We start from the raw sequence: 23704 nt of genomic DNA, 5'->3' as shown, positions 1-23704 counted from the left end.
GTAAAAAAATCTTTATTAACCTTTGTATTCCAAAACTTTATCATGTTTCAAAGTAATAAAAGGTTATTTATTATACTCCTCAGGTCATTGAAAGTCTCCTGCACCACTGGGCCATTCGGCTGAATCTGGGGAATAATATCTACATTATGAACCACTACACGAGCGGTGTGATCCTCTATGGAGAGAGAGAACTAATCAGGAGACAAAGCTTGTCCAAGGTAAAAAAAATAATAATAATATATTCTAGAATTAATTTTTTTAAATTTAATTAATGTCTCGAAATGGAAAAAGTATTGTTGCAAATTTGTAATTAATTCCTAATATGTCACAGGTGAACTTTGACAACTACAGAGCCATTTTATCCTTTGTGAACATTGGAAATATACACTGGAAGTTTCTGGTTAGTACGAGCAGCATTTCTGTGAAGACAGTTTGTTTCAATAACACATTATTCATAACTTATGTACTTTTTAAATTTATATATCTATCGCAGTACATAAATGCAGATGACAGCTGTCTGTATTTGGTCGATCCTTCAAGAAACTCTTTGGAGCAGGAAGAGTCTGACCGTGCAGCCAAAAGATTCCGGTAATTATGCGCAATTACATGTATATAATAACATAAAATATTAGAAAAGTGACAGGAGGACTTAGGAGGTCTTTTTCTAAAGGTGAACATATGGTTGTAGATGAAAGTTTAATAAAATCTGTGGTTATCAGTTCTTTAAAGAATTCAAAAAAATAATTCAAAATTACACACGTATGTAATTTTAAATAATAAAAAAAAACACTGACCGTGTTTAAGCAGTGAGACATTTGAGACAGTTAACATTTGTAGATTTAAAAGAACATGTTAATAATTTTGATACTTCATCTAACATAATCTAGAGCACAGGGCTTTCTGACACACCATTAAAAACAGTGATATGTACTATATGTGTCTTTTTCTGTGTGACTTTTATCTTTCATTTGTATATAAATGTAATGTATGTTATGTTCACAAAGTGAATACTTCAAAATGAGGAGGACATGCTACAACAAAACAGACTGGGTGAATGTGAGACTTCGAGGAGGAGTACTGACACATCCATTTCAACGGGATGGTTCTAGCTGCGGAGTAATGGTTATCATGGTATGGTACCACATTAACGCAATAATATTTTTCTGTAAAATTAGATAAGAAGTTGGGGTGGGGGTGGGGAAAGTTAAAATAATCTTAAAAGGTTAAATTGTGTAAACAGGAAGTGTAACATTTGCAGATGTTTTCAATTAAATTGTATTTTTTGTTTTGATTTCAGATGGCCAAAGAAGTAATGGAAGCATTCCCAAATAAACCAGAAATGACATTTTTGACGACAAAAAAAGAGATGGCCCAGGCACGAAGGACATTTGCACAGACAATACTTGAGGCCTCTGGTGTGTAATATCTTCTTCAAATGGACATATTTATTTGTGTCAAACTGATGAATACTAACATATATATATATATATATATATATTATGTTTTAGTATTTGACAGTGACAACAACTGTGCCATGTGTGCAACGGCGAAACCACCTAATCCAGGACCCTCCATCACTGACTGGGTATAGTATTTTTAAAAATAGTTTTATGTTATCTACAACAAAAGTATTTGACTCTGTGTCTTTAAGGATTTTAATTGATTAAAACATAGAATTATTTACTTAATGTGTTTATGAAAGTTAATATGTTTTTTTGTTTACAGATCCAGTGTGATAACTGCAACCGCTGGTTCCATTCTGAATGCCTGGACATGACAAATGAACAGCTCAGCAGTGCTCAGAAGACCGAGTGGAAGTGTGTGCTTTGTGTAACCTAATTCTACATGCAGTGAAAGCTACTTGAATAATCTGCTTATAGTTGTTATTGGTGTTGTGAGGAACACATGTGTAAAACACAATATGTATAACATTCTTGCTTTGTGCGTGTACTTTAAGTATTTCCTTTTTGATTTTTTGGGTTGATTTGTGTGATGACAGATAATGAATAACAATATATCTAAACTGTGTAGTAGTAATATGAGAAATCAGTAATCTGAGAAATGTAATTTCTCACCCTGACCGGTCGAGGCAGATGGCCGCCCCTCCCTGAGCCTGGTTCTGCTGGAGGTTTCTTCCTGTTAAAAGGGAGTTTTTCCTTCCCACTGTTGCTCATAGGGGGTCATATGATTGTTGGGTTTGTCTCTGTATGTATTATTGTAAGGTTTAACTTATTATGTAAAGTGCCTTAAGGTGACTATTGTTGTGATTAAGCACTGAATAAATAATGTCTAAAATTTGCTACTTGAGGTGGTGTGTGAATGACATTTTGAAATATTTAAATTGTGTGTGGAAAGAAATTTATTGTAGTTAAGCAAATACTTCAATGAACTCATTTTGTTCGGTAATGGATTAGGATTTAATTTTATCAGAAAACCATACAGTAATTTACAGTAAAGGACGTTAAAAGTACAGTAAAGTAAATTGTGCAAAGTTTACTATCACTTTTCTCAAAAACCGTACAGTAATTTTTGCTGTGGATCACAGGGTGCAGAGTGGAGATGGCCTAGGTTCAGAATCCAGTGAGATATCTGCGTCACCTCTTATAGTTTTCCTGTAATTTGAGCTCAAAGATGTCAATATTTAGAGTACAGTACAGTAAAATGGGAAGATTTTACTATCAATTTTCTCAAAAACCGTACAGTAATTTTTGCTGTGGATCACAGGGTGAAGAGTGGGGGTCACCCAGAGTCAGAATCCAGTGAAATATCTGCGTCACCTCTTATAGTTTTCCTGTAATCTGAGGTCAAAAATGAGAATATATAGAATACAGTAGAGTAAATTGTGTTAAGTTTACTATCAATTTTCTCAAAAACCGTACAGTAACTTTTGCTGTGGATCACAGGGTGAAGAGTGGAGATGGCCTAGGTTCAGAATCCAGTGAAATATCTGCGTCACCTCTTACAGTTTTCCTGTAATTTGAGGCCAAAGATGAGGACATTAAAAGTACAGTAGAGTAAATTGTGCAAAGTTTACTATCACTTTTCTCAAAAACCGTACAGTAATTTTGGCTGTGGATGACAGGGTGAAGAGTGGGGGTCACCCAGAGTTAGAATCCAGTGAAATATCTGCGTCACCTCTTACAGTTTTCCTGTAATCTGAGGTCAAAGATGAGAATATATAGAGTACAGTACAGTGAAATGTGTTAAGTTTACTATCAATTTTCTGGAAAACCGTACAGTAACTTTTGCTGTGGATGACAGGGTGAAGAGTGGAGATGGCCTAGATTCAGAATCCAGTGAGATATCTGTGTCACCTCTTACAGTTTTCCTGTAATCTGAGCTCAAAGATGTCAATATGTAGAGTACAGTAAAGAAAAATAGGAAGATTTTACTATCACTTTTCTCAAAAACCGTACAGTAATTTTTGCTGTGGATGACAGGGTGAAGAGTGGGGGTCACCCAGAGTTAGAATCCAGTGAAATATCTGCGTCACCTCTTATAGTTTTCCTGTAATCTGAGGTCAAAGATGAGAATATATAGAGTACAGTACAGTGAAATGTGTTAAGTTTACTATCAATTTTCTGGAAAACCGTACAGTAACTTTTGCTGTGGATCACAGGGTGAAGAGTGGAGATGGCCTAGATTCAGAATCCAGTGAGATATCTGCGTCACCTCTTACAGTTTTCCTGTAATCTGAGGTCAAAGATGAGAATATATAGAGTACAGTACAGTAAAATGTGTTAAGTTTACTATAAATTTTCTGGAAAACCATACAGTAATTTTGGCTGTGGATGACAGGGTGAAGAGTGGGGGTCACCCAGAGTTAGAATCCAGTGAGATATCTGCGTCACCTCTTACAGTTTTCCTGTAATCTGAGCTCAAAGATGTCAATATGTAGAGTACAGTAAAGAAAAATAGGAAGATTTTACTATCAATTTTCTCAAAAACCGTACAGTAATTTTTGCTGTGGATGACAGGGTGCAGAGTGGAAATGGCCTGTATTCAGAATCCAGTGAAATATCTGTGTCACCTCTTATAGTTTTCCTGTAATCTGAGGTCAAAAATGAGGAGATTAAAAGTACAGTAGAGTAAATTGTGTAAATTTTATTGTTAAATTTCTCTGAATCATACAGTAATTTGGGCTGTGGATCACAGGGGGAAAAGTGGAGATAAACCAAAACTGGGAGTGGATTGTGAAGCAAAATAGTCCCAGGACACAAAAGACTGCGTTTCTAAGCCAGTCGGCACCGATACCGTAATATGCGTAATAATAGCGCAACAACATTTTCGGTGCGGCTGGCGGTGCGGCTAGCTTGACTGTGACTTCGTAAGTGAGGGCTCACTTGACCGCAGTGTGATATCAGGGGCCAACGTAATGCTATCCAGAGGAAGTATCTGGTCAGTTTCTGACGTCTTATTCCAGGAACTTCAATTTCAGTTTCAATTTAGAAGCAGACTGTATGTTATAGTGACTCTTGCAGTTTAACTGAACTTTGTTGGACTGTTGCCTAATAGTAAGAAGGTTATTGGATACCCTATCCCCAGACCCCTGATCACTATTTAGAAATATATCAGAGTTGATATTGACAGAGTGCCACTGTGAGGGTGTATACTGTGTATACTGTACATAGACCATGGAAATATGAAGTATCCTTTTAATAGCATCAGGAATATTATTTGAATCGTGGTTCTTACGCTTGACAATACTTGATATACACACACGACGCAAAACAATGTGGGAGTTTGCACAGTGAGTCAAAGTTGGAAAAAAACCGTGTGCGATCAGCGTCTAAATGTAGCAGTGCAATTGTACATTTTGATTGCTTTATCCTGAGGTTTGTAGCTGATATAAAAAGGAGAATTTTAGAGCATTTAAAACAATTTCTTTTGAGCAGTGCAATAAGGGAATTTCTGATGATTCATTATGTTCCTTGTAAACGGACGGACAAAAACAAAAACGTGCCTAAACTTGTGCTGGCAGTGGCATTTAGTGACATTTAAATGTAGATGGGTAAATGATGTCTCCGGAGGGAGGTGGATCCTCGTTAAAGCGCTAGCTCGTTTACAGCTAGCTTAAACGAACCAGCGCTTAACTGGCCGCGTAAATGTTTTGGCTTCCCTGATGGACACGCGGATAATCGCTCTGTGCTTTCTTGGGGTTTTTTCTTCAGCAGGTAACTCTCACTTATTTAACTGGCAAGTTTGTACTTTTACATCACTGGGATAACTACAGGCTGTTCATGTATTTGTAAGCCCTGTATGATTTGTTTTTACCGGTGTTAAAAACCTAATGGCTTCTGTGATGTAATTCTGTGGCTTCTCAACTCTTGAAGTTTACAGCGGAAACATTAAATCAATTTTTGGCGCAACACTGATAAGAAAGCAGGGAGACGAAGATTTCCAAAGCCGTTAATGGCATGATGATACTTTTAATCAGTCAGCGAGGTTATCGGCAGTAGAGCATTTTTTGAGCTCTGCCGCCACAAAGTCACCGGTATTTACTTTGGCTGCGGACAGTAATCATGATCATCAGCTTATTTTGTCAGAGTGGTTTTTGTTTGCATCATTGTTGGCTTTATGGCGAACTGATGCGGTTAATAAGAGCGCAGTTATGGTTACACTTTAGATGGAAGGTGATATTTCAGATGGCCAGTCTATAAAACTTCCTGCTCTGGGTCCTTTGAATTTAAAAAATATCTGACTGCTTGAAGTCCTGCTACTGAACAATAAACTAACTCATTTCGTTGAGAATTCAAATGTAATTTGGAGACTGTCAAATTATATAAATGTTGCTTTTTTCCCTCCCCAGAAACGCCTCAAAGCTATTGCCCATCCCCACTGATTCAGGCAGAAGAAGGTCGTAATGTCTCATTACCGTGTTATGTGGATCCCTCAGTTGACCTGTCTGCTTATACCGTGGACTGGAAACAAACTGACTTGAACGATGTGGTCTTCTCGCGGCGACACGGGCACGAAAATTATGGCGCACAGGCGGCGAGCTATAGCAGCAGAGCAACTATGAACCCCGGAGACCTTAGCAGAGGAAATCTAACCCTGCAGATCTTCTCAGCACGCCTGTCTGATAGTGGACATTACAAGTGTTTTGTGCCAAAACTGAAAACCTTTTGCATCGTTCATCTTAATGGTAAACACTCTAAATAACAAAGTTTAGTTTGATACTAAGTTGGTACTAGAAAAGTGACTTTCCCTTTAAATGTAAACAGTCCTAATAATATGAAGTGCAAAAGATGTGAGGGTTTAGCTTTATTTCATGTTAACAGTTATAGCTTTGATAACACCGAGTGAACCATTGTGTCCTTGTATATTTTTATTTTGTCACAAAGGAAGCTTGAACAGCATGAATGTGACTGAATTTGGCTCATGTTGTGTTGTTTAGTACTTTTCTGTGTTGATGTTCACAGTTTCGCAGCAATCTAGCTTTCCTCGAAAGCTCGAGCCCCCTCACTAGCTGCCAGAGTGACAGGAGTGAGTTCTCATATAGGCTGAAAACAAATGAGGTTTCTATCAAAAATGAATTAGAATCCATCCTCTTCCACTTATCATTATAACTTTCCCACAGGTGTGAATGTGAGTGTGGTTTTTATTTGTTAGTCCTGTGTCAGACTGCACACCTGTCCACGATGCACGATGTCCAGGGTGCACCCTGCCAGTTGCCCTATGGTAGCTGGGATAGGTTCCAGCTCCTTGTAACTAAATTAAATAAATTAAAATAGCACTTTATTCTGTTTTGTTTTGTCCAAAGTAATTTAACATGGACTTGGAGGACACTATCAGACATGCTATCTTTTTAAAATATACATTTTCTTTGGAATATTATGTTTAGACAGTCTCATATATTTCAAATACTGAGAATTTATTTATTTTTACAGTAACCAAAGAGATCAATGTCAGGTCCAGCACAACCACATCTCCAAATCTCCACAGCACAACCACAACGCTGAAGCCAAATGATCCAGGCAAGTGACTTTGAACTTTTCTTCTTTTCACTTAATCAAGTTCAATTTAGTTTTATTTATAGTGTGAAATCACAACAGCTCAGGCTGCTTTGTATTAGCAGGTAGAGACCTTAATACAGACCTCACCACAATACAGAGAAAAGATGTTGAATGACCTCTTTTTTTTTCTTCACAGCAGACATTTTGAGCTGATGACGAATCGTTTCTTTTTAAGTGTCCCGTTAAGTCATGAAAGTGATGCATCAAGCGTAATCGCAGAGTCCTCTGCAGCCATGCATGATACACCTCACCCCCTGTGTACTTCAAAGGGTTATAGCTCACAAAATATTAGCCTGAAGTTAATATAATATAAATGTATGTTAGGATGAAGGCAACATTTTGCAGGGTTTCAGTTACTCTGCTAGAGAACATGGAAACTTCCTTGGGGGAGCCTTCCCCAGTGTTTGAGTAGGGATCAGCTTTCTGGAATGATAAACATCTTTAAAAATAAACGAACTCTTCATTCAAACCCCAAACTTGTGGTATATTCTGAAAAATGACTCACTTTTGCATTGTTGGCTGCATGCAGTTCCTGTGAAAACTCGTGTATGAGCTAGAGAAGTGGGTTACACGTGAAGTCGTGTAGAAAGCTAGCTTCCTGTTTGGGAAGTCAAGATTTGAAAGTACCTAAGTTTTAAAGGTTAATTTTAAAACTGCTGTTGTCAGCATGCCACCAGTCACCAGACTGCACCACTCATCTTCACGGTGTTGTCAGTCACATTGTTGCAATACTTTTTCATTACATATCAGTTCAACACAATGAAAGTGAAAGGAACTGGCTTCAACACTGATTCATGATATTTGAAAAATTCCTCACCAGCAGATTTTTTGGTGTCCTGTTCCAACTGCTTTACTTTTTTTTATTTATTTTTAATTTCTTTGCATATCTGTTAGTCCTGTTAGTGCAGGCCGTAATATTGGGAAGAGAAGTCTCAGATCCTGACACAGCCGTCTGTGCTTGACCCATTTCAGCTTCCCTCCAGCCAACAACTGTTGGTTTTATACAAGGTTTTATAAAATAAATTTGAATTAAAAATGATGTAAATGTAATAATAATTCATGAGTGGCATCACATTAATTTGCCTTTTAATTTCTGATTCTTTCAGATAAACTTCTTGCCGTTCTCCTTCCTGTTGGTATCGTCTGTCTCCTGATTGTCGTTGGATTTTGTCTGAAGAAACGCGTAACGATCCGTAAGTTGATCAATTTTAGTGCAAGAATGTGTGTTTTAATAGTTAAACCTTTGATTGGAGATTACTGCTGGCAAGTCTGGTGTTTGATTATGATGAAAATCTGTCGTGGATACCAGAGGAAAACGCACTGAAACAGGAAGCAGAGAATAACAGCACAATTATACATTACACTGATATTAAATGAGTGAAGAGCACACGAACAATGTAAATAAAACACATAAGCCAAACACACAAACGTTTATTGTTCAACTTGAAATGTCTGAAGACAACTTAAGTTTCTTTTATGCTTTTTTTTTAAAATTTTTACTCCATTTTGCATAAATTATTACAAGTGCGTCTTTCCATGTTTGTGTGCTTATCAAGGGCAATGCGTTGGGGGGAGCTGAAAGGGCAGAAACGAGGAGTGGACCGTTCAAGCCACGTTGAACTTCAGTCTTTGGAGAATTCAACACTGAAAGACGACAAGAACAAGGCTTCTTGAGAAATGAGTGAAGTACAGTGTTGTGCTTGTCTTTGATTGGCTGAGTAATCAAAATGATTTTAGATTCTCAAGCTGCTCTCATTACGTTACAGCTGGTTTAAGCACAACTTAATTCAAATTAATTACGTTGGATTGTTTTAAGCGGTTCTAAAAGCTCATCCTTGTTCCCATTTAGAGACTCATATTTGATCTGTTATTGTATTTCATATTGGAATAGTATGTGTGTGTGTGTGTGTGTGTGTGTGTGTGTGTGTGTGCACATATATGCTTGTATAGCCATTTATGTATATAAGTATATGCATAAACTGTGCCCCCCCTTCCTTCTACATGTTTGCACTGAGTAGATGCTCTGTATCTCATTGTACGTCTGTATAGTGACAATAAAGGCATTCTATTCTATATAAGTGTATGCTTACTTTATATGTGGATGTCTTGTAATATTTTAACTCATTTTATTCTTTCTTGTTTTAACTACATTGTCCCTCTGTTCAACAATTTGGCCTTGATGTCTTTTAAGTAAATTAAATGGTTACAGATCTGGGAACAATCACTGAGTGACTTACTGGTCAGAGGCAGAACAAACAATCAAACAATCTGAAATTATACTTCTGCTAAAAATCATGATGTATAAGTGTTGGTTGAATATACAGCGTCCTCCATAATGTTTTTAAGATTGTAGTTTTTTTTTGTCTATACACCAGCACGGTGGATTTGCGTAATGTTTTTTTTTTCGTGAACGGGAAACTGCTTAAAGAAGCATATGGTCAGTTTGTCCAATCGTGTTTTAAATAAAGTTCTTTGAAAAAAATTCCGCCAAAAAGTACGTCCACCACGACGTAAGTACGCGCCACAGTCAGCCAATAAGCGTTCGGATTCTTTCTAAAAGGCGCGAAATTCAGCTAGGATGAGGAAGTCGGGGGAGGAGCGTTGACATGTGTTCGTGTAACATGGAGGGAGAGTTGTTCTTCAGTGTGCACTGGGTAACGTGTTTTTAATTATTTTCCACCTAAATGCGAGAGTTATTTTTGTAAATGTAAATCTGCAATGTTCCTGCATGCTTCTTGTGTTTAATTGGTTGCATGTGTTACTTGAATTATTTTTTTGTTTAAAATATGATATTTTGATGGCGAGGAAATCAGAGTTTCTTAATTTGTGAACTTTTGCGGTCAGCATTTTAAACTGTTATCAAAGCCTCATGTGGTAGCTTCTCCAGTAATGATGATAGTGAAGACTCTGCCAGGTTATTCAGTAAGTATTCTCTAAAAGTTTGAGATGTCGAGTGGATCAGGTCAGAAGATAAAATTGGTCTTTTGAATATACTTTATTCAGCTAAGAACAGATTGTTTGGTTTTTGCACTGTTGTATAGCATTGTGCAGAAAGTCACGAACCGCTCCACAAGTTTTGGATTCTTTTGCCCCCAAGTATCTGGATGTTTTTGTAAATGTGTTAAGTCATCTTGAGCAATAGTTTTATTTTAAGTGTCCCTGAAGGTCTTTCAAAAACATTTTGGACGCTGGATTCTTTACCAGGCGTGATTGTACCGACTTATTAGCCAAGAACAGTGTCATCATCTCATCATGCTGTGCAGTGTCCTTGCAACTGGACAAATGAAGAACAAAAGAAGTGGCAGAAAGGCGCTGACTGATTTGGATCCATCTGACTTCAGCATGGCAGTGATCCCAGACACATTAGCAGTGCAGTACAACCACACAATCGGCAGCTGACGTACCAAAAAGAAATGAATATACTTTTTGAAAGACTCGTACACACGGGATCAAAAGCGGGGTGTTGGAAGTAAGCGGCTGAGGCGGGGTCAGTTATTGGTCCGGTTATCTTTTAGGAGAGGGCTGATGGGTCAGTGTGAAAACGGCAAGTTGTGGAAGACTGTGTAAAAGTTAGTTACCGTTGCTTCGCGTAGTTTCGCCTACTGCGTCACTTCCTTTTGCAGGCTGCGTGATCTTGAATGAAGTCGCGCGCTCTACCGGTTTGTGAAACAAGATGAGATTTTCTGTTCGTCTTTGTGCCCCGCGCGCTCTCCTCCTCATATCATGCATAGTTGTGTGTTTCCCGTCATCTGATGGAGCTCTGAAGGGTAACTTTACTTGCACTTTGCTAGCTGTGTAGCTCGTGGGTACGAGCATTAGCAGGGCAGGCTCTTCACTTGTTGTTTTTAGGAAACGACATTTGGTGTGTGTGACCTGAGCAAACTCGCTGATTATTCTCTGGGGACAGCACATAACTTCTATGTTCAAGTATAAAACGGGTCCAGGAGCAGTATTCAGCTGAAACAACTGCTGTTTTAAGGTATGAGATCGTGACCTTAATTCAAAGGTACTCAAGTTGTTTTTCTCCCCAGAAGAACATCGAGCCATTTGCCCAGTTACGGAAATTGAAGCAAAGGAAGGTGATGATGTCACCCTCCCGTTTTATGTGGTTCCCCCTGTCAACCTGTCTGCGTTCACCGTGGACTGGTCAAGAACCAACCTGAGTGTGGTCGTCTACTCCTATCGACACCAACAGGAGTCACTTAATGCAGCGATGAATGCAGCAGTCAGACGTGAAGACCTGAACAGAGGGAATCTGACACTGTGGATCCCCTCAGTACAGATGTCCCACAGTGGACAATACACAGGCTTCGTTATGGACCTCGGGATCAAGTGTAGTGTTCAACTTAATGGTAAGGACCTGAGTAATAGTTGATGTGTTGTCTGATGTACTTGATATGAATGTAATGAAGAAATTCACTTAATGATATAAAATGATCTTCCACTTGGGGAAACACAAACATAACATGATTTAAAACTAAAAATGATTTGTATCCACATTTTGTGTGTGTGTGTAAACATGAAAGTAGTCTAATTGTGGATTTGTCTGTAATGCAAACCTGTTGCTGTGATGACTTTCCAGCAACGTGATTGGTCAGGCTAATAGTCCTGATTTACCACAGCTTGAGGCTCGAGTACATGTTAGTAATGGGATGCATCCAAATCTCACAAAAGGGGTGCGTGTCTAAAATGGGACAGCAGGCAGTGAGTGACCATGCAGGTCATAGACAAGCCTGAACAAGTTGTTTCATGTCCCGACCCCAACATATAAGATTGAACCTGGACACAGCACAGCAACAGATATGTTAATGTGGTGTGAATCCTAATGACCAGCGGTCAACAACCCCTGGGCCATAGACCAGTACTTGTCCGTGAGAGTTGAGGCTCGGTGTAACATTTATTTATTTAACTTAAATTGTTTTTATTGATAACTCTGTTTCCCTGGGTTATGAAGAAATCGTCCTTTTTTGGTACTAGTACTGGTTTATTTTTGTTGTATTTATCTGCAACACCTTAAAGGCCGGACATAAACCGGTCCATGACGCACAAAAGGTTGGGGACCACTGCTAACGAGAACGTCTCTCTCTTTTTTTAAACAGTAACCAAAGACAAACTGAAAAAGCCAAAGGGGCAGGATGGTTTCAGCACAACTGGAGCTCCTCTCAACACGACGGTGGAGAAAGCCGGTCCACGTAAGTTACTCTGAGCTCTTCTCCAGAGGATTTTGGTTGAAACACAACCTTCAAAACCTTTGAATGATTGCTCACTTTAAGTACCATTAAATCATGACAGTGAAACAGTATGCATAATAACAGGCTCTGAATACACACATCAGTGATGAAGCTGTTCTTTTTCCTCATGTGATTTTACAAAATGTGAGATTGCTTGAGTGCATTAAGGAAATTAAAGACTGGTTGTGCCACAATTTTCTCCAGCTAAACAGAAACAAAACTGAATAGTCTTTGGAGCCAAAGAAAAACGATTACAGGTCACCAGAGAACTTCAATCTATACACCTAAAAACCACAAACCAGGCAAGAAGTTTGGGTGTAGTGATGGACGCAGACCTAAACTTAGAAAAACACATTAAGACAATAACAAAATCAGCTTACTATCACCTCAAGAATATTTCAAGGATAAAAGATCTGATGTCTCAACAGGACCTGGAAAAACTAGTCCATGCATTCATCTTTAGTAGGTTTGACTACTGTAACAGCATCTTTACAGGTCAAAAATCAGTCAGGCATCTACAGCTCATTCAGAACTCTGCTGCTCGAGTCCTCACTAAGAGCAAGAAAGTGGACGACATCAGTCCAGCTCTGAGGTCTTTACACTGGCTGCCTGTCCGTCAGAGGACAGACTTTAAAGTTCTGATGCTGGTCTATAAAGCTCTGAATGGTTTAGACCCAAAGTACATCAGTGACCTCCTGACCCAGTATGAACCTTCCAGATCCCTCAGGTCATCTGGATCCGGTCTTTTATCAGTTCCCAGAGTCAGAACCAGACACAGAGAAGCTGCATTCAGCTTTTATGCTCCTTATATCTGGAACAAACTCCCAGAAAGCCTCAGATCAGCTGAAACACTCAGTTTATTTAAATCCAGGTTGAAGACTCACCTGTTCTCAGCTGCATTTGAATAAAACACTAAATCCACACTGTTTTACTTTTAAGTTTAAATTTCAAAACTTGCATTTTAACTATCGATTTTATCTACTGTTCCTGTTTTTCATTTTAAATCATTTTATTTGTTTTTGTTTTTTAATGTCTCTGTAAAGCACTTTGAATCACCTTGTTGTTGAATTGTGGTATATAAATAAACTCTCCTTGCGTAGTGTGAATATTTGTGTTACTGATATTTTTGCCCAGCAAGGCCATGAAGTTCAGGTTCATTCACACCTGATCTGTGGGGTATCCTTAAAATGACCTGTTTAAATTTTAGGCTGCTGTGCATTATGTCAGTCTGTAACCTATCTGGACTGCCTGGGTTTGAAAACAAGTATTCACTTAGATTTCTGTGGTCTAGGCAATCCAGTACTGGGTGAAAATGAACCACGCTCTTAGGTTTTCTCACTTTTTGCTCTAAACCAGGGGTGGGGAACTCCTGGCCTCATGCAGGTTTGATATCACCCTGGGTCAACACACCTGAATCAAATGATTAGTTCATTCCCAGGCCTCTAGAGAACGTGGAGACATGTTGAGGAGGCATTTTGGCCATTTGAATCCGCTGTGATGGATCAAGGACGCATCTAAAACCTGCAGGACAGGCCTGGAGTTCCCACCCTTGCTGTAAACACAAGCATTATAACTTGTTGCTGATTTTTAAACTTCAAACATCAGATGGTTAGAAAAATACTGAAGCCCAGGATCAGTACATGAAATTCGTGTGGTTGATTAAACCAGGTCCAAAATGCAGCATAATTGAGTTAAGTGCATTTAAAAAAAAAAAAAACATCATTTGATCTTCCCTTCACCGCAGGACTTAGTTTGTCATGTGGATATATTAAAGAATGATATTGGAATAAACTGACCCTTGTTTTCAATTTCTGACTTCTAGGTGGTGACACTGGGATCATTGGGATTGCTCTTTCTTGCGGCGTCGCTCTTCTCTTGATTGTTCTTGTTCTGGGATTGCTTGGAAAGCTCGGTAAGCTGGTGGTCAGTCTAACGGTTAACCTCTCAGTTAGGCATTACTTTTGTCAGCAAGCTGGATGATGATGAAACCTGATGCAACTCTTCATTGAGCTTAAATCAAAGGTCATATAAATGTTCCTAAATAAAATCATGCTTGCTTGTTTTTGGATCCAGACTCTATCTCTGCCATCGTTTTCAGTGTGCTGTAGGATCCTCACATCCTACATTCTCATCAATGTAGAATGTGTTATAATCATTACTGTATATTTACATTTCCACCATGAAAATAATTGATGTAGTGTTTTGTTTTTTTTTCCTTTCTAGTAAAACCTTTTTTTAGGTTTCTTAATTTAAAAGAAAAAAAACCTTTTGTCTTGATGCATTCTCAATATTTTAGGAAAGTAAATCTCCAAAAGTTGATTGTGTTCATCTGGACGTAGGGTTTTCAGTGAGAGAAACGGTCTTAGCTGACTGCAGGTTTCCCCAATCTTATAAACAGTACATGGAAAGACCATCTCTGAATCGAGGAGGGGGCCTAAGGGTTCATCTTTCACCATCTTACAATGCTGTGATTGCAGCCATTCCCCAACTCTCTGTGAATGGTACTCATGGCCATTGATCAGTGGGCTTTGATCAGTGGGTTCTGGTCAGTGGTTGTTGATCAATGGTCATGAGAATTTGCGTAATTAAGATTAAGGAACTGACCTCACAGCCCTTTGTTCCTTCAGTGGGCTGGTTTCAGTCATTATGCAAATGTACTGTTTATAAGATTTGGGGAAACCTGCAGTCAGCTGAGACTGAAGAAGTCACTCGGATGAGTGACAAAACGTTTCTCCTACTGAAAACGCTTCGTCCAGATGAACAGAATCAATGCAGTGATTAAATCTCATGTGCTTGTCCATAAGATGTGGGTTTATTATAGAATGCGTGTCAAATGTTTAAACTTTAAAAAAATGTTTTATATGTGTAAGGAAATCACAAGCTCATAGCTGTAAGTGAGGTATTACATGTGAACACAATGAGTCACGATGACAAAGTGATACCAGAGGTGCCTCTCAGATGAGTTTGAATCTCTGACCTTGTCCTTAACCTCCAAAGACCCAAACTCTCATTTCATGAATTTTTAATTTGTCTGTCATTTGGACTGATTGAGACCTGCTGAATCTAAAAACGAACCTGATGTAGTTTCTGAGAATCTGATATCAGGCCTTGTACAGCAAATTGAGTAACTGTAGTCTAGACAACCCAAAATAATCATGTTCACACATGTGGGAGGTTAAGGTCAGAGTTCAAATTTTCTGAAAACTTGAACTCTACTCACATGTTACCTATGATTTCCATATTGCTATCACATCTATCGGTCCTACATTTTGCTGCTTCCATCAAAGTCAAAATGAGCTAATGTTGTTTTGAAAATGACACTTTCTCAGTTTAAACTTGGGTTCATTGGATTTGCACAAACTGCTTTCTGTCATTTATGTTTATATATTTTGTACATTGAGACTTTGGGAGGCTGGCCTATAGTGTGTGTGAAATGACATTTCCTAGAGCAATAATGTAAAGAAAATGTGAATGAATAAGTTTGTATTTATGAATGTTTTATAAATGTTACTTTTCATCGCTCTGTAAAACATTAACACAGAAACAGATGGATGATTGTGTGAGTGAGTGTGAGTGAGAGGTGACTGTGTGATGATTAAATCAATAAACATGATACTGAATGACACAACTTGACTTGGTGATGAAACCTGAACGTCGCTTCACTCGCTCAAGATTGGGGAAAATCAATGAAGCTACTCACACATTTGTGTCTGGTTATTTTCAGTATGCTCACTGCTCACTGCATATACATGTATGACTTTTTATTGAGGGAGGGGCCATGAGTCTTTTGATGAGTAAGCATGCTAAATGTTTGGCATGGGTGCAGTTATCTTTTGTTGACAAGACTGAATGCAAAACAGTTCTGTTGCCCAATTACTGGAGTTGTTCACTGATGGCTAAAAGCTGCAGTAAAACCAGTTTCCTACAGTCTGTAGTGAAAGTCGAGCACTGGCCTCCTTCATCTGTTTCTCTAATTCATTTAAAATCTTACAGAAATTGTTGGGATGTTTGTTTTATTTGTGCTTTATAAGCGAGACACTTGTAACAATGTCCGCATTCTTCAAAAACAAATGAATTGTTGCTAATCTTCAATCTAACAGAACCTCGTCCCACAGTACAGGTGTTTATTTAGATAAACACCTGAGCTCACTGAGCTCGTTATTTTATTAACCCTTTTAATCCTTTATTTTAAATGTGTACAATTTGTCTTTTTGCTCTTATGGAGTTGTTTGTGGCTTCATGTTGTAGTCATTTTATCGGGCTTTTCTATTTGGTGTTGTAGGGTTTTTGTTGTTTTTTTAAATTTCACAACAAAAGCTGCCTTGGGGTTTGTTTTACTGTGAGGTAAAGAGTCCAGTTGAGGGAAAATGACAATCGGAAGGTATTTAGCATCCAGCAAAACCAGACTCGGGGAGGAGTTTATCTGCCATAACAAGTTAAGAGTGAAGGCAAAGACATAAAAAGGGGAGAACAGGGATGATAAACTAGCAATGGGAGAGAGAAGACAAAATCAAACAACATATTCCAGAGGTATCTAAACACACGGGCAGTAAAAAGAGGTGAGTGTATTAAAAAAAACACAAAAAACCCGCAGACACAGGGACAACATGCCAACTCCACAAAGAAAGGCCCCTGCTTGGATTCAAACCCAAGCTCCTAAGAAAATAGTGCTAACCACCGTTCCCCACTTTAACTAAAGGATATAAGATAGTCAACACTTATGTTCAGTTCTGAATAAGGCAACAATAAAACGCCCATGGCAGATCAGGAGCAAAATGTGTCTTTGTAGTAATGTCCCAAAAATATTTTATGTATTAAAAATATATATTTTATATATAGAGAGGGAGGAGAAACGGGGGACAAGGGAGGGCGGGAACAACTGAGCTGTAGGTGCTTTTCTACACTGTGCAATATTTGTTTTTGTTTTGTCTTTTTTTCTTATATTCGACTGTGCAATAATCACTGTGCAATATACTTACTCAAATGAGCAATCCTATTTATCCATATTATATATTCTGTATCTATATATGTGTATTTGTGTATATATGGTGTATTTATGCTTATATCCTTACTCTCATTCCCCTTAATGTATCTGTAACATGCAACTTCTTTCGGTGCTTTGCTACTGGAAACTGAATTTCCCGGAGGAACCCACCCAAGGGATTAATAAAGTTTCATCTAATCTAATCTAATCTAATATTTATATGCTTTATATTTAATATATTATTAATTCTTTGTGTTATTGTTTTAGTGCAGTGATATGGTGGTTAAAATAGTTTACTCAGATTATTTCCATAACGTAAATTATTTTGGAGAAACAGGTAAATATGCCAGCATTTGGACACGTATAAGTTCCCGGGAACTTTGCGCCAAAAAAGTACTGTGTTCAAACTCCCGCCACCGACTGGGGCACGTAACATTGACGTAACATCCTCCGTAACGCTTTAGCCAATGAGCTTCACTCAGCTAAGCCAATCAGAGGGCGGCGGCGGGAAAGACAGCTGATCTAGAAAGAGTTGCGGGAGATTCGGCGCAGGTTTGGTTTCGGGCGGCCAGAGAGGAAAGAAAACGCGTTTTGCTTTGTACCGAGAGGACTTCTATCGACTTAATTTAAGAGGTACGTTTATTACCAACACTCTCATTTAACTCGTAAAAGAAAAATAAATTTGATAATGGACGGGCGGAAGAGAGCTGACTTACTGTAGTCTACTCTTCAGAGTAGGTTTGCCACTACTCTTAAAATATCTCAGTTAACTTTACACGCTTGCTTGTATTTGCAAACAAATGCATTCGCAGTCATTTTTAGCCAATCAGATATATTTTAGATCAAAAAACTGTCCGGTCAAAGTGGAAACTCGGATATTTAAAGGCCGAGGCCTTTGTTTGGCGCCATTAGTGGAGCACACTGTATTATTTCCTGTTTATAGGTAACTGTTAGCTCAGGAATCACGCGATATAACAAATGTAATTTGCGCTGTTAGTGTAGTACTAAGCGCAGTGCTACGATTTTATTTGCGATTTTGAATTTTAACACGAAGTCACGCGATTAATGGCTCGTGTTTGAGTAGCATGTTAGAGCAACTGAGCTAAACGACTTTGATAGGACAGCAAATCGTGGAGGGATGCGAAAAGATTTGTACAACCAATGAACGCAAGGTTTATTTGGGGACACGATTGTTTCTGAAATGCCTTTGCCCGTTTTTCAAGACCCACAGCAGACATTTCCACTCAAACACTACAGTCGTGAAAGTTGGGCTTAGTAATAATTTGCCTGTGAATCAGTCGAAAGTCTTCTAGCACATGTTTAGCTTTGTTGTTTTTTGGTGGTCCTTACACAAAAGTACATGTTTATGTATTTCCAAATAGGAGCACGCACTCCATCGTAATCAGTGTTTAATCTTCACACATATTTATGATCATATTATTCTGGCTACAGTTCTGTTCATGCATATATAAATATATAAAAAAAGCCAAACAAAACATTGGTTCTTATTATTTTTTAATAATTAAATGATGTCTGAATCATGCGTCATATTTAGGTGCTTAAACATGTTGTCTTCGTTTAGGTTAATCCAAAATGCCCAGCACACGCTCCCAGGGACGAGCTCAGCCCACACTTCAGTTCCCTCGACGTAAATCCTGCAGAGTTTCCTCCCGCTCCAAGAAGCCGGAGCCCCAGAAGTCCCCAGCTGTGTCACCAATCAAGCCTGAAACTCAGGCCCCGGGGCTGACGCGGATTGGCCCCCTCTCCCCGAGACGTCCCACTAACTTGTCCACCCCACTGTCCCCCAGACGCTACACAGACCAGCCCACTCCTCTCTCCCCAACACGGCCAGTCGCCCTCTCGTCCCCTCTTTCACCCAGACGCACTTCAGCCCAGCCACCAGCACCGTCCTCCCCTCGTCTCCAAAGCCGGATCCCCCTCAGCCCTCGAAAGCGCACAGGTATTGAACGGTGAATTCAAAAGCTTCAGTTGTTCCACTACTTCATGCAGCTCTGTGTACTAATAACCTTCAGTACCTCTAGGCTAAAAAAATGTGAATTGAATTTAAATGGCAAATCTTCAATTCAGGATTAAAATTTCAGCCACTCTTGAGTCATAACAAATAACAGCACTTTCTCATTTTTCTCCATCAAGGTGATGACAATGTCTGCAACCTTGGCACCTCCCTGCAGTGCTCACCTTCAAAACAGAGCAAGCTGAGCCTGGCCTCACCACGAAAACTCGGCTTTGATGAGAACTCACCGGTCCAGGCTCGTCGGCAGCTGATCCCATCCTTGGGGCAACAGACGCCCCCTTCCACCGCCAAATCATCTCCGAAACGAGAAGAAACGCCTACTGGGAGCCCCATCCATAAACATCTGAACAAGAAGCCACCTGTTGCTCGACTGTTTGGAGAAAGTAAGAACTCTAGTTCTTTTTTTTCTTCTTCTTTTGTCCCCCACTTATATTATATTACATTATATTATATTTCACTACATTATCACCATGTCTTCTCCAGAGTTGAGGCTTCAGAGTGTGAAGCAGGCGCTCCACACTGCCATCCCTGAGCGCCTTATGTCCAGAGAGGCCGAGCGGGCGTCCATCCGTTCCTTCCTGGAGGACAAAGCGCTTCAGCACGTTCCCGGCAGCCTCTACATCTCTGGAGCCCCGGGAACAGGCAAGACAGCCTGCCTCAGCTGTGTGCTGCAGGAGATGAAGGTGAGCGTGAAGGAGTCTGTAGTCTGTCATGTTTAGTGCTTTAGGACACCTGCTGGCGACTTTCAGTTACTGCAGTAAGATTCGAGTTTGAGCAGCACCTCACAGGCTCCATCTCCAGAGTTTGAGGGTCTTAAAGTGCAAGTTTAAAGTCTGAGTGCAGGCTAATAATCTTGTCTATGTAACAGCCAGGGTTGAAGTTTTGTCAGTAACTGGTTGCGTTTTGTGTCCCTTCAGGCGGAGCTGTCGTCAGTACAGACAGTGATGGTGAACTGCATGAGTCTGAGGAGCTCCCATGCTGTCTTCCCACTGCTGGCTGACAAACTGAAGGCATCTGGTGGCCAGAACGGACTGCAGAGGTTCCTGACAGCCCCGGGGCCCACTGTGTGAGTCAACAAATCCTCAAGCCTTTGGGGCGATCGTGGCTCACAGAGTTGGCAGTTCGTCTTGTAACTGGAAGGTTGCTGGTTGTTGTGTCCTTGGGCAAGACACTTCACCTGCCGCCTACTGGTGACGCGCAGAGGGGCCGATGGCGCGATATGGCAGCCTCGCTTCTGTCAGTCTGCCCCAGGGCAGCTGTGGCTCCACTGTAGCTGCCTCCACCAGTGTGTGACTGTATAGTGGAATTGTAAAGCGCTTTGAGGGCCCCTGAAAAGCGCTATATAAATGCAATCAATTATTATTATCATTATCTTATCACACATTTACTTGAAAAAGGAAGTATATGATTGATGACTAAAGGGTGTGGCTTTTTAGAAGCCGAGCAAACGATCCACTAAAGGTATTCTTTTAAGAAAGTTGCTGGTTGAAAGTGCTTTTTGGGATGTTTTGAGAATATAGCTGTAATTACTGCCTGCTGAGATACTGATTGGGTCTGTTTGTTTGTTTTTCCCCTTTAAGGCTTCTTGTTCTGGATGAGATGGATCAGCTGGACAGTAAAGCCCAGGATGTCCTCTACACAATCTTTGAATGGCCGTACCTGCCAAAGTCTCGCCTCTGTCTCATCGGTAAGTACTCGACTCAACAAATATCCCGAATTCACCAGATCTCACATCTTTGTGCTGACCACTGATGTCTTTGCAGGTATTGCAAACGCTCTGGATCTGACTGACCGGATCCTGCCCAGACTGCAGGCGCGTCCCCAGTGTCGCCCTCTGCTGCTGCACTTCCCTCCCTACAGCCGGGAGGAGCTCACGGCCATTGTACAGGACAGGCTTGTGCAGGTAAATGTAGTCTGTGTGACTTAGAGCTTAAGCTGAAACCTTATAGATCGCTTTTATTTAATCAGCGCCGCGTCTTCTCCTCAGGCGTCGGCTGAAGGGCTCCTCGACGCTTCTGCAGTTCAGTTCTGTGCCAGGAAAGTTTCAGCTGTGTCGGGAGACGCCAGGAAAGCTTTGGACATCTGCAGGTGAATACTTGGACTTGTTTTTTCTTTAACCTTTTAGGGAATCATATCTCTGTGTTTGCATTTAAATTCTGCACTCGTTTAGGCATTTTAGTTGTTTCTGCTCTCGGGAGACCTCGTGCAGATTCTTTGATGTCATTCAAACGATTTTCTGGTTTCTGATTTCAGGAGAGCAGTTGAGATTGTCGAGTCTGACGAGAGGAAAAAAGCAAGCAATCCAAAGGGTGAAAGTAAAGGTGAGTTGTGAAATGTTTTCTTGAGTTAAAACTGATGATGATGGAAGTCACGCGGCAGCTGATTGGTGGAATCTTACCTGGAAACTTCCTGTACTTGGTGTTCTGCAGCGTCCCGGGTCAGCCTGCCGCAGGTTGCGAGAGTGCTGTCGGAGGTCTACGGCGACCGCATGGCGTCTCAGAGCAGCGGTTCAGAGGGAGAGAGTTTCCCCCTGCAGCAGAAGCTGCTGGTGTGCTGCCTGCTGCTGCTCATCCGCAATGGGAAGAGCAAAGAGATCGGCTTGGGAAAGGTGAGGTGCTGATTAGGGATGCACCGATACTGGTATCGGGGCCGATACTGTAAAATGTGTGTGTACTCATACTCCTAAAAGTTAACCGATACCAACTTATTTCATTAATCAGAGGGTGGCTTGTCATTTCTGTTGTAGTTTTTTAGATTGGCCACTAGGGGGGGCAATTATTATTTTATTTATTATTTATTTTATAATTTTTTTATATTTTATTATTTATTTAATAATAATTATTTTGTTTGTTTACAATGTGGACACTCTGCAATAATTTAAAAGTTTATTTTATTCTCAAACCTAATTTGTATTTATTTTATTCCGAACAGAAGTGTTTATTTATTATTCTGAAAGCTCGAGACAGTGCCAATAGTTCAGTGATATTTTGTTAAATTACAATGTGGAGACTCTGCAATAATTTAACAGAAGTGCTTATTTTTCACTTGAAATTTTTTTGTGGTCATTTTTATTAAGATTTTATTTTTTATCGGCAGGGAATAAAATAAAACCTGTCTTCCAATTAATTGTATTTGTGTGTGTGTGTGTGTGTGTGTGGTAGAAGTATCGTTTTTTTTGTACTCTGTATCGGCAAGTACTCAGATCCAAGTATCGGTATCGTATCGGTTTGAAAAAATTGGTATTGTTGCATCCGTAGTGCTGATATTCGTTTGCTAAAGGATTTTAGCGGTGTGTTGTCATGTGATGAGGCTGGATTATGAATTTGTAACAGTTCTTTCTTTAAGTCTTATTTTTAGTTGAAGTTGACTCGTGGTGTTTCCTGACCGTGGGCGTTTGTGTTTCAGCTCCATGAGGTTTACAGCCGCCTGTGCGCTCAGAGGCAGGTGTCTGCAGTGGGTCAGGGCGAGTGTTTGTCGCTCTGCAGTCTGCTGGAGAGTCGAGGGATCGTTGCCCTGAAGAAAGCCAAAGAGGCTCGTCTCACTAAGGTACCCGATGCTCCGCGAGGAAATGCTCTGCAGTGCAGTGTTTGACATCTGTTGCTTAAAAATGAAACTCGAGGGGTTATCAGGGAACAAGACAGTGGCTGATTAAAGCGTCTGTTTCTGCAGGTGTTCCTGAAGATCGAGGAGAAAGATGTCGAAAACGCTCTGAAGGATCGAACGCTGCTGGGCAGCATCCTCGCCGGAGGACTCCCCTCGTGATCGTGTGATCGTTCCCTCTTTTAAAGACTCATTTTTAAGGTTGCACAATGAGCCAATGTTTTGTGGGGTTTTTTTTTTTTCTTCAAAGACATTTTTTGGTTCTCATTTTTGTTGGGAATTTGTACAGTTTTAATGTTGTTAATGTTGAGCTTACATCAAATGAACCGTTTCAGTTTTGAAACCTCTTTAAGCTTTGAATAAAAGTGAAGCTGTTTTAACGGCTGTTGCTTGTGTCACCGGTCTCATTGAGCCCGTGCGTTGAAATGCTCGCGCTATATTTGAGCTGATAACTGAGGACAAATGTTCACTCACTGAAATCAGCTGAGTCTGTAGATGTTGTTCCAGAGAACAAGATTTTATTGATTTCATACTTCCATTTATATTGTGGAATATTGCATATACTTCCAGCGTAAACAGGAAGAACGGGATTCTGATTCTATCTGCACAGATTTCCTTAAAGATGCTGTTTTCACTGAGACTTGACATCTTTGTCCACAAATCAGCAGAACAAAGCTCAAAGCTGTGGAGCCCCTGAATACACCGATGCTTAAAAGATGTGTTTTTATCCCAGTACACAGATGTTTCAGCAGCTGGAAATAAAATGGGTGGATTGGGTCACAGTTGCTCCATTAATAAGAGCTCTATAAACCCAGAGTGTTCAAAGCAAAAGTCCATA

At 40.0% G+C, this 23704-nt stretch overlaps 4 protein-coding genes across 5 annotated transcripts; all 4 read left to right on the top strand.

Annotated features, from left to right (window-relative positions):
* Positions 1-94: 94 nt before the first annotated feature.
* Positions 95-2299, top strand: LOC148102393 (uncharacterized). Its single transcript, XM_087841448.1, has 7 exons — positions 95-218; positions 332-400; positions 494-588; positions 1005-1131; positions 1298-1415; positions 1509-1585; positions 1726-2299. The coding sequence occupies exons 1-7, from the start codon at positions 147-149 to the stop codon at positions 1837-1839; spliced, it is 672 nt and encodes a 223-aa protein (XP_087697574.1). The 5' UTR covers positions 95-146; the 3' UTR covers positions 1840-2299.
* A 2794-nt stretch (positions 2300-5093) lies between these two features.
* On the top strand, positions 5094-8877 carry LOC102792724 (butyrophilin subfamily 1 member A1-like). Of its 2 annotated transcripts, none has more exons than XM_087842454.1 (5): positions 5094-5174; positions 5810-6145; positions 6891-6977; positions 8123-8213; positions 8573-8877. In XM_087842454.1, exons 1-5 carry the CDS (start codon positions 5123-5125, stop codon positions 8688-8690), a joined length of 684 nt encoding a protein of 227 aa, XP_087698580.1. In that variant the 5' UTR covers positions 5094-5122; the 3' UTR covers positions 8691-8877. The 2 variants fall into 2 exon arrangements, with proteins under 2 accessions (XP_087698580.1, XP_087698579.1); XM_087842453.1 differs by having other exon boundaries at positions 8123-8209; positions 8573-8692.
* Positions 8878-9962: 1085 nt separating this feature from the next.
* Positions 9963-15862, top strand: LOC148102392 (uncharacterized). Its single transcript, XM_087842383.1, has 4 exons — positions 9963-9978; positions 11048-11368; positions 12116-12208; positions 14070-15862. The coding sequence occupies exons 1-4, from the start codon at positions 9963-9965 to the stop codon at positions 14225-14227; spliced, it is 588 nt and encodes a 195-aa protein (XP_087698509.1). The 3' UTR covers positions 14228-15862.
* A 1870-nt stretch (positions 15863-17732) lies between these two features.
* Positions 17733-23264, top strand: cdc6 (cell division cycle 6 homolog (S. cerevisiae)). Its single transcript, XM_087842452.1, has 12 exons — positions 17733-17864; positions 18814-19191; positions 19386-19649; positions 19750-19949; positions 20184-20332; positions 20847-20953; positions 21030-21169; positions 21254-21354; positions 21520-21587; positions 21696-21874; positions 22672-22812; positions 22936-23264. The coding sequence occupies exons 2-12, from the start codon at positions 18825-18827 to the stop codon at positions 23026-23028; spliced, it is 1809 nt and encodes a 602-aa protein (XP_087698578.1). The 5' UTR covers positions 17733-17864; positions 18814-18824; the 3' UTR covers positions 23029-23264.
* The last annotated feature ends 440 nt before the right edge of the window (positions 23265-23704 follow it).

Source organism: Neolamprologus brichardi, chromosome 6 (assembly GCF_056152115.1).
Source record: "Neolamprologus brichardi isolate AB-2024 chromosome 6, ASM5615211v1, whole genome shotgun sequence".
In the NCBI taxonomy this organism is placed as follows: Eukaryota; Metazoa; Chordata; class Actinopteri; order Cichliformes; family Cichlidae; genus Neolamprologus; species Neolamprologus brichardi.
The sequence above is the reverse complement of the archived record's forward strand: the minus strand, read 5'-3'. Positions and strand labels throughout refer to the sequence as shown.

Bases quoted from the DNA above. Each gene is read 5' to 3' on its own strand.
- LOC102792724 (XM_087842454.1), top strand. From the start codon at position 5,123: ATGGACACGCGGATAATCGCTCTGTGCTTTCTTGGGGTTTTTTCTTCA. The intron at 5,175-5,809 runs GTAACTCTCACT...TTCCCTCCCCAG, and splicing joins TGGGGTTTTTTCTTCAGCAG to AAACGCCTCAAAGCTATTGC. The intron at 6,978-8,122 runs GCAAGTGACTTT...TGATTCTTTCAG, and splicing joins GCTGAAGCCAAATGATCCAG to ATAAACTTCTTGCCGTTCTC.
- cdc6 (XM_087842452.1), top strand. From the start codon at position 18,825: ATGCCCAGCACACGCTCCCAGGGACGAGCTCAGCCCACACTTCAGTTC. The intron at 20,333-20,846 runs GTGAGTCAACAA...TTCCCCTTTAAG, and splicing joins ACAGCCCCGGGGCCCACTGT to GCTTCTTGTTCTGGATGAGA. The intron at 21,588-21,695 runs GTGAGTTGTGAA...GGTGTTCTGCAG, and splicing joins TCCAAAGGGTGAAAGTAAAG to CGTCCCGGGTCAGCCTGCCG.
- LOC148102393 (XM_087841448.1), top strand. From the start codon at position 147: ATGAACCACTACACGAGCGGTGTGATCCTCTATGGAGAGAGAGAACTA. The intron at 1,132-1,297 runs GTATGGTACCAC...TTTTGATTTCAG, and splicing joins GCGGAGTAATGGTTATCATG to ATGGCCAAAGAAGTAATGGA. The intron at 1,586-1,725 runs GTATAGTATTTT...TTTTGTTTACAG, and splicing joins GACCCTCCATCACTGACTGG to ATCCAGTGTGATAACTGCAA.
- LOC148102392 (XM_087842383.1), top strand. The intron at 11,369-12,115 runs GTAAGGACCTGA...TTTTTTAAACAG, and splicing joins GTGTAGTGTTCAACTTAATG to TAACCAAAGACAAACTGAAA. The intron at 12,209-14,069 runs GTAAGTTACTCT...TCTGACTTCTAG, and splicing joins GGTGGAGAAAGCCGGTCCAC to GTGGTGACACTGGGATCATT.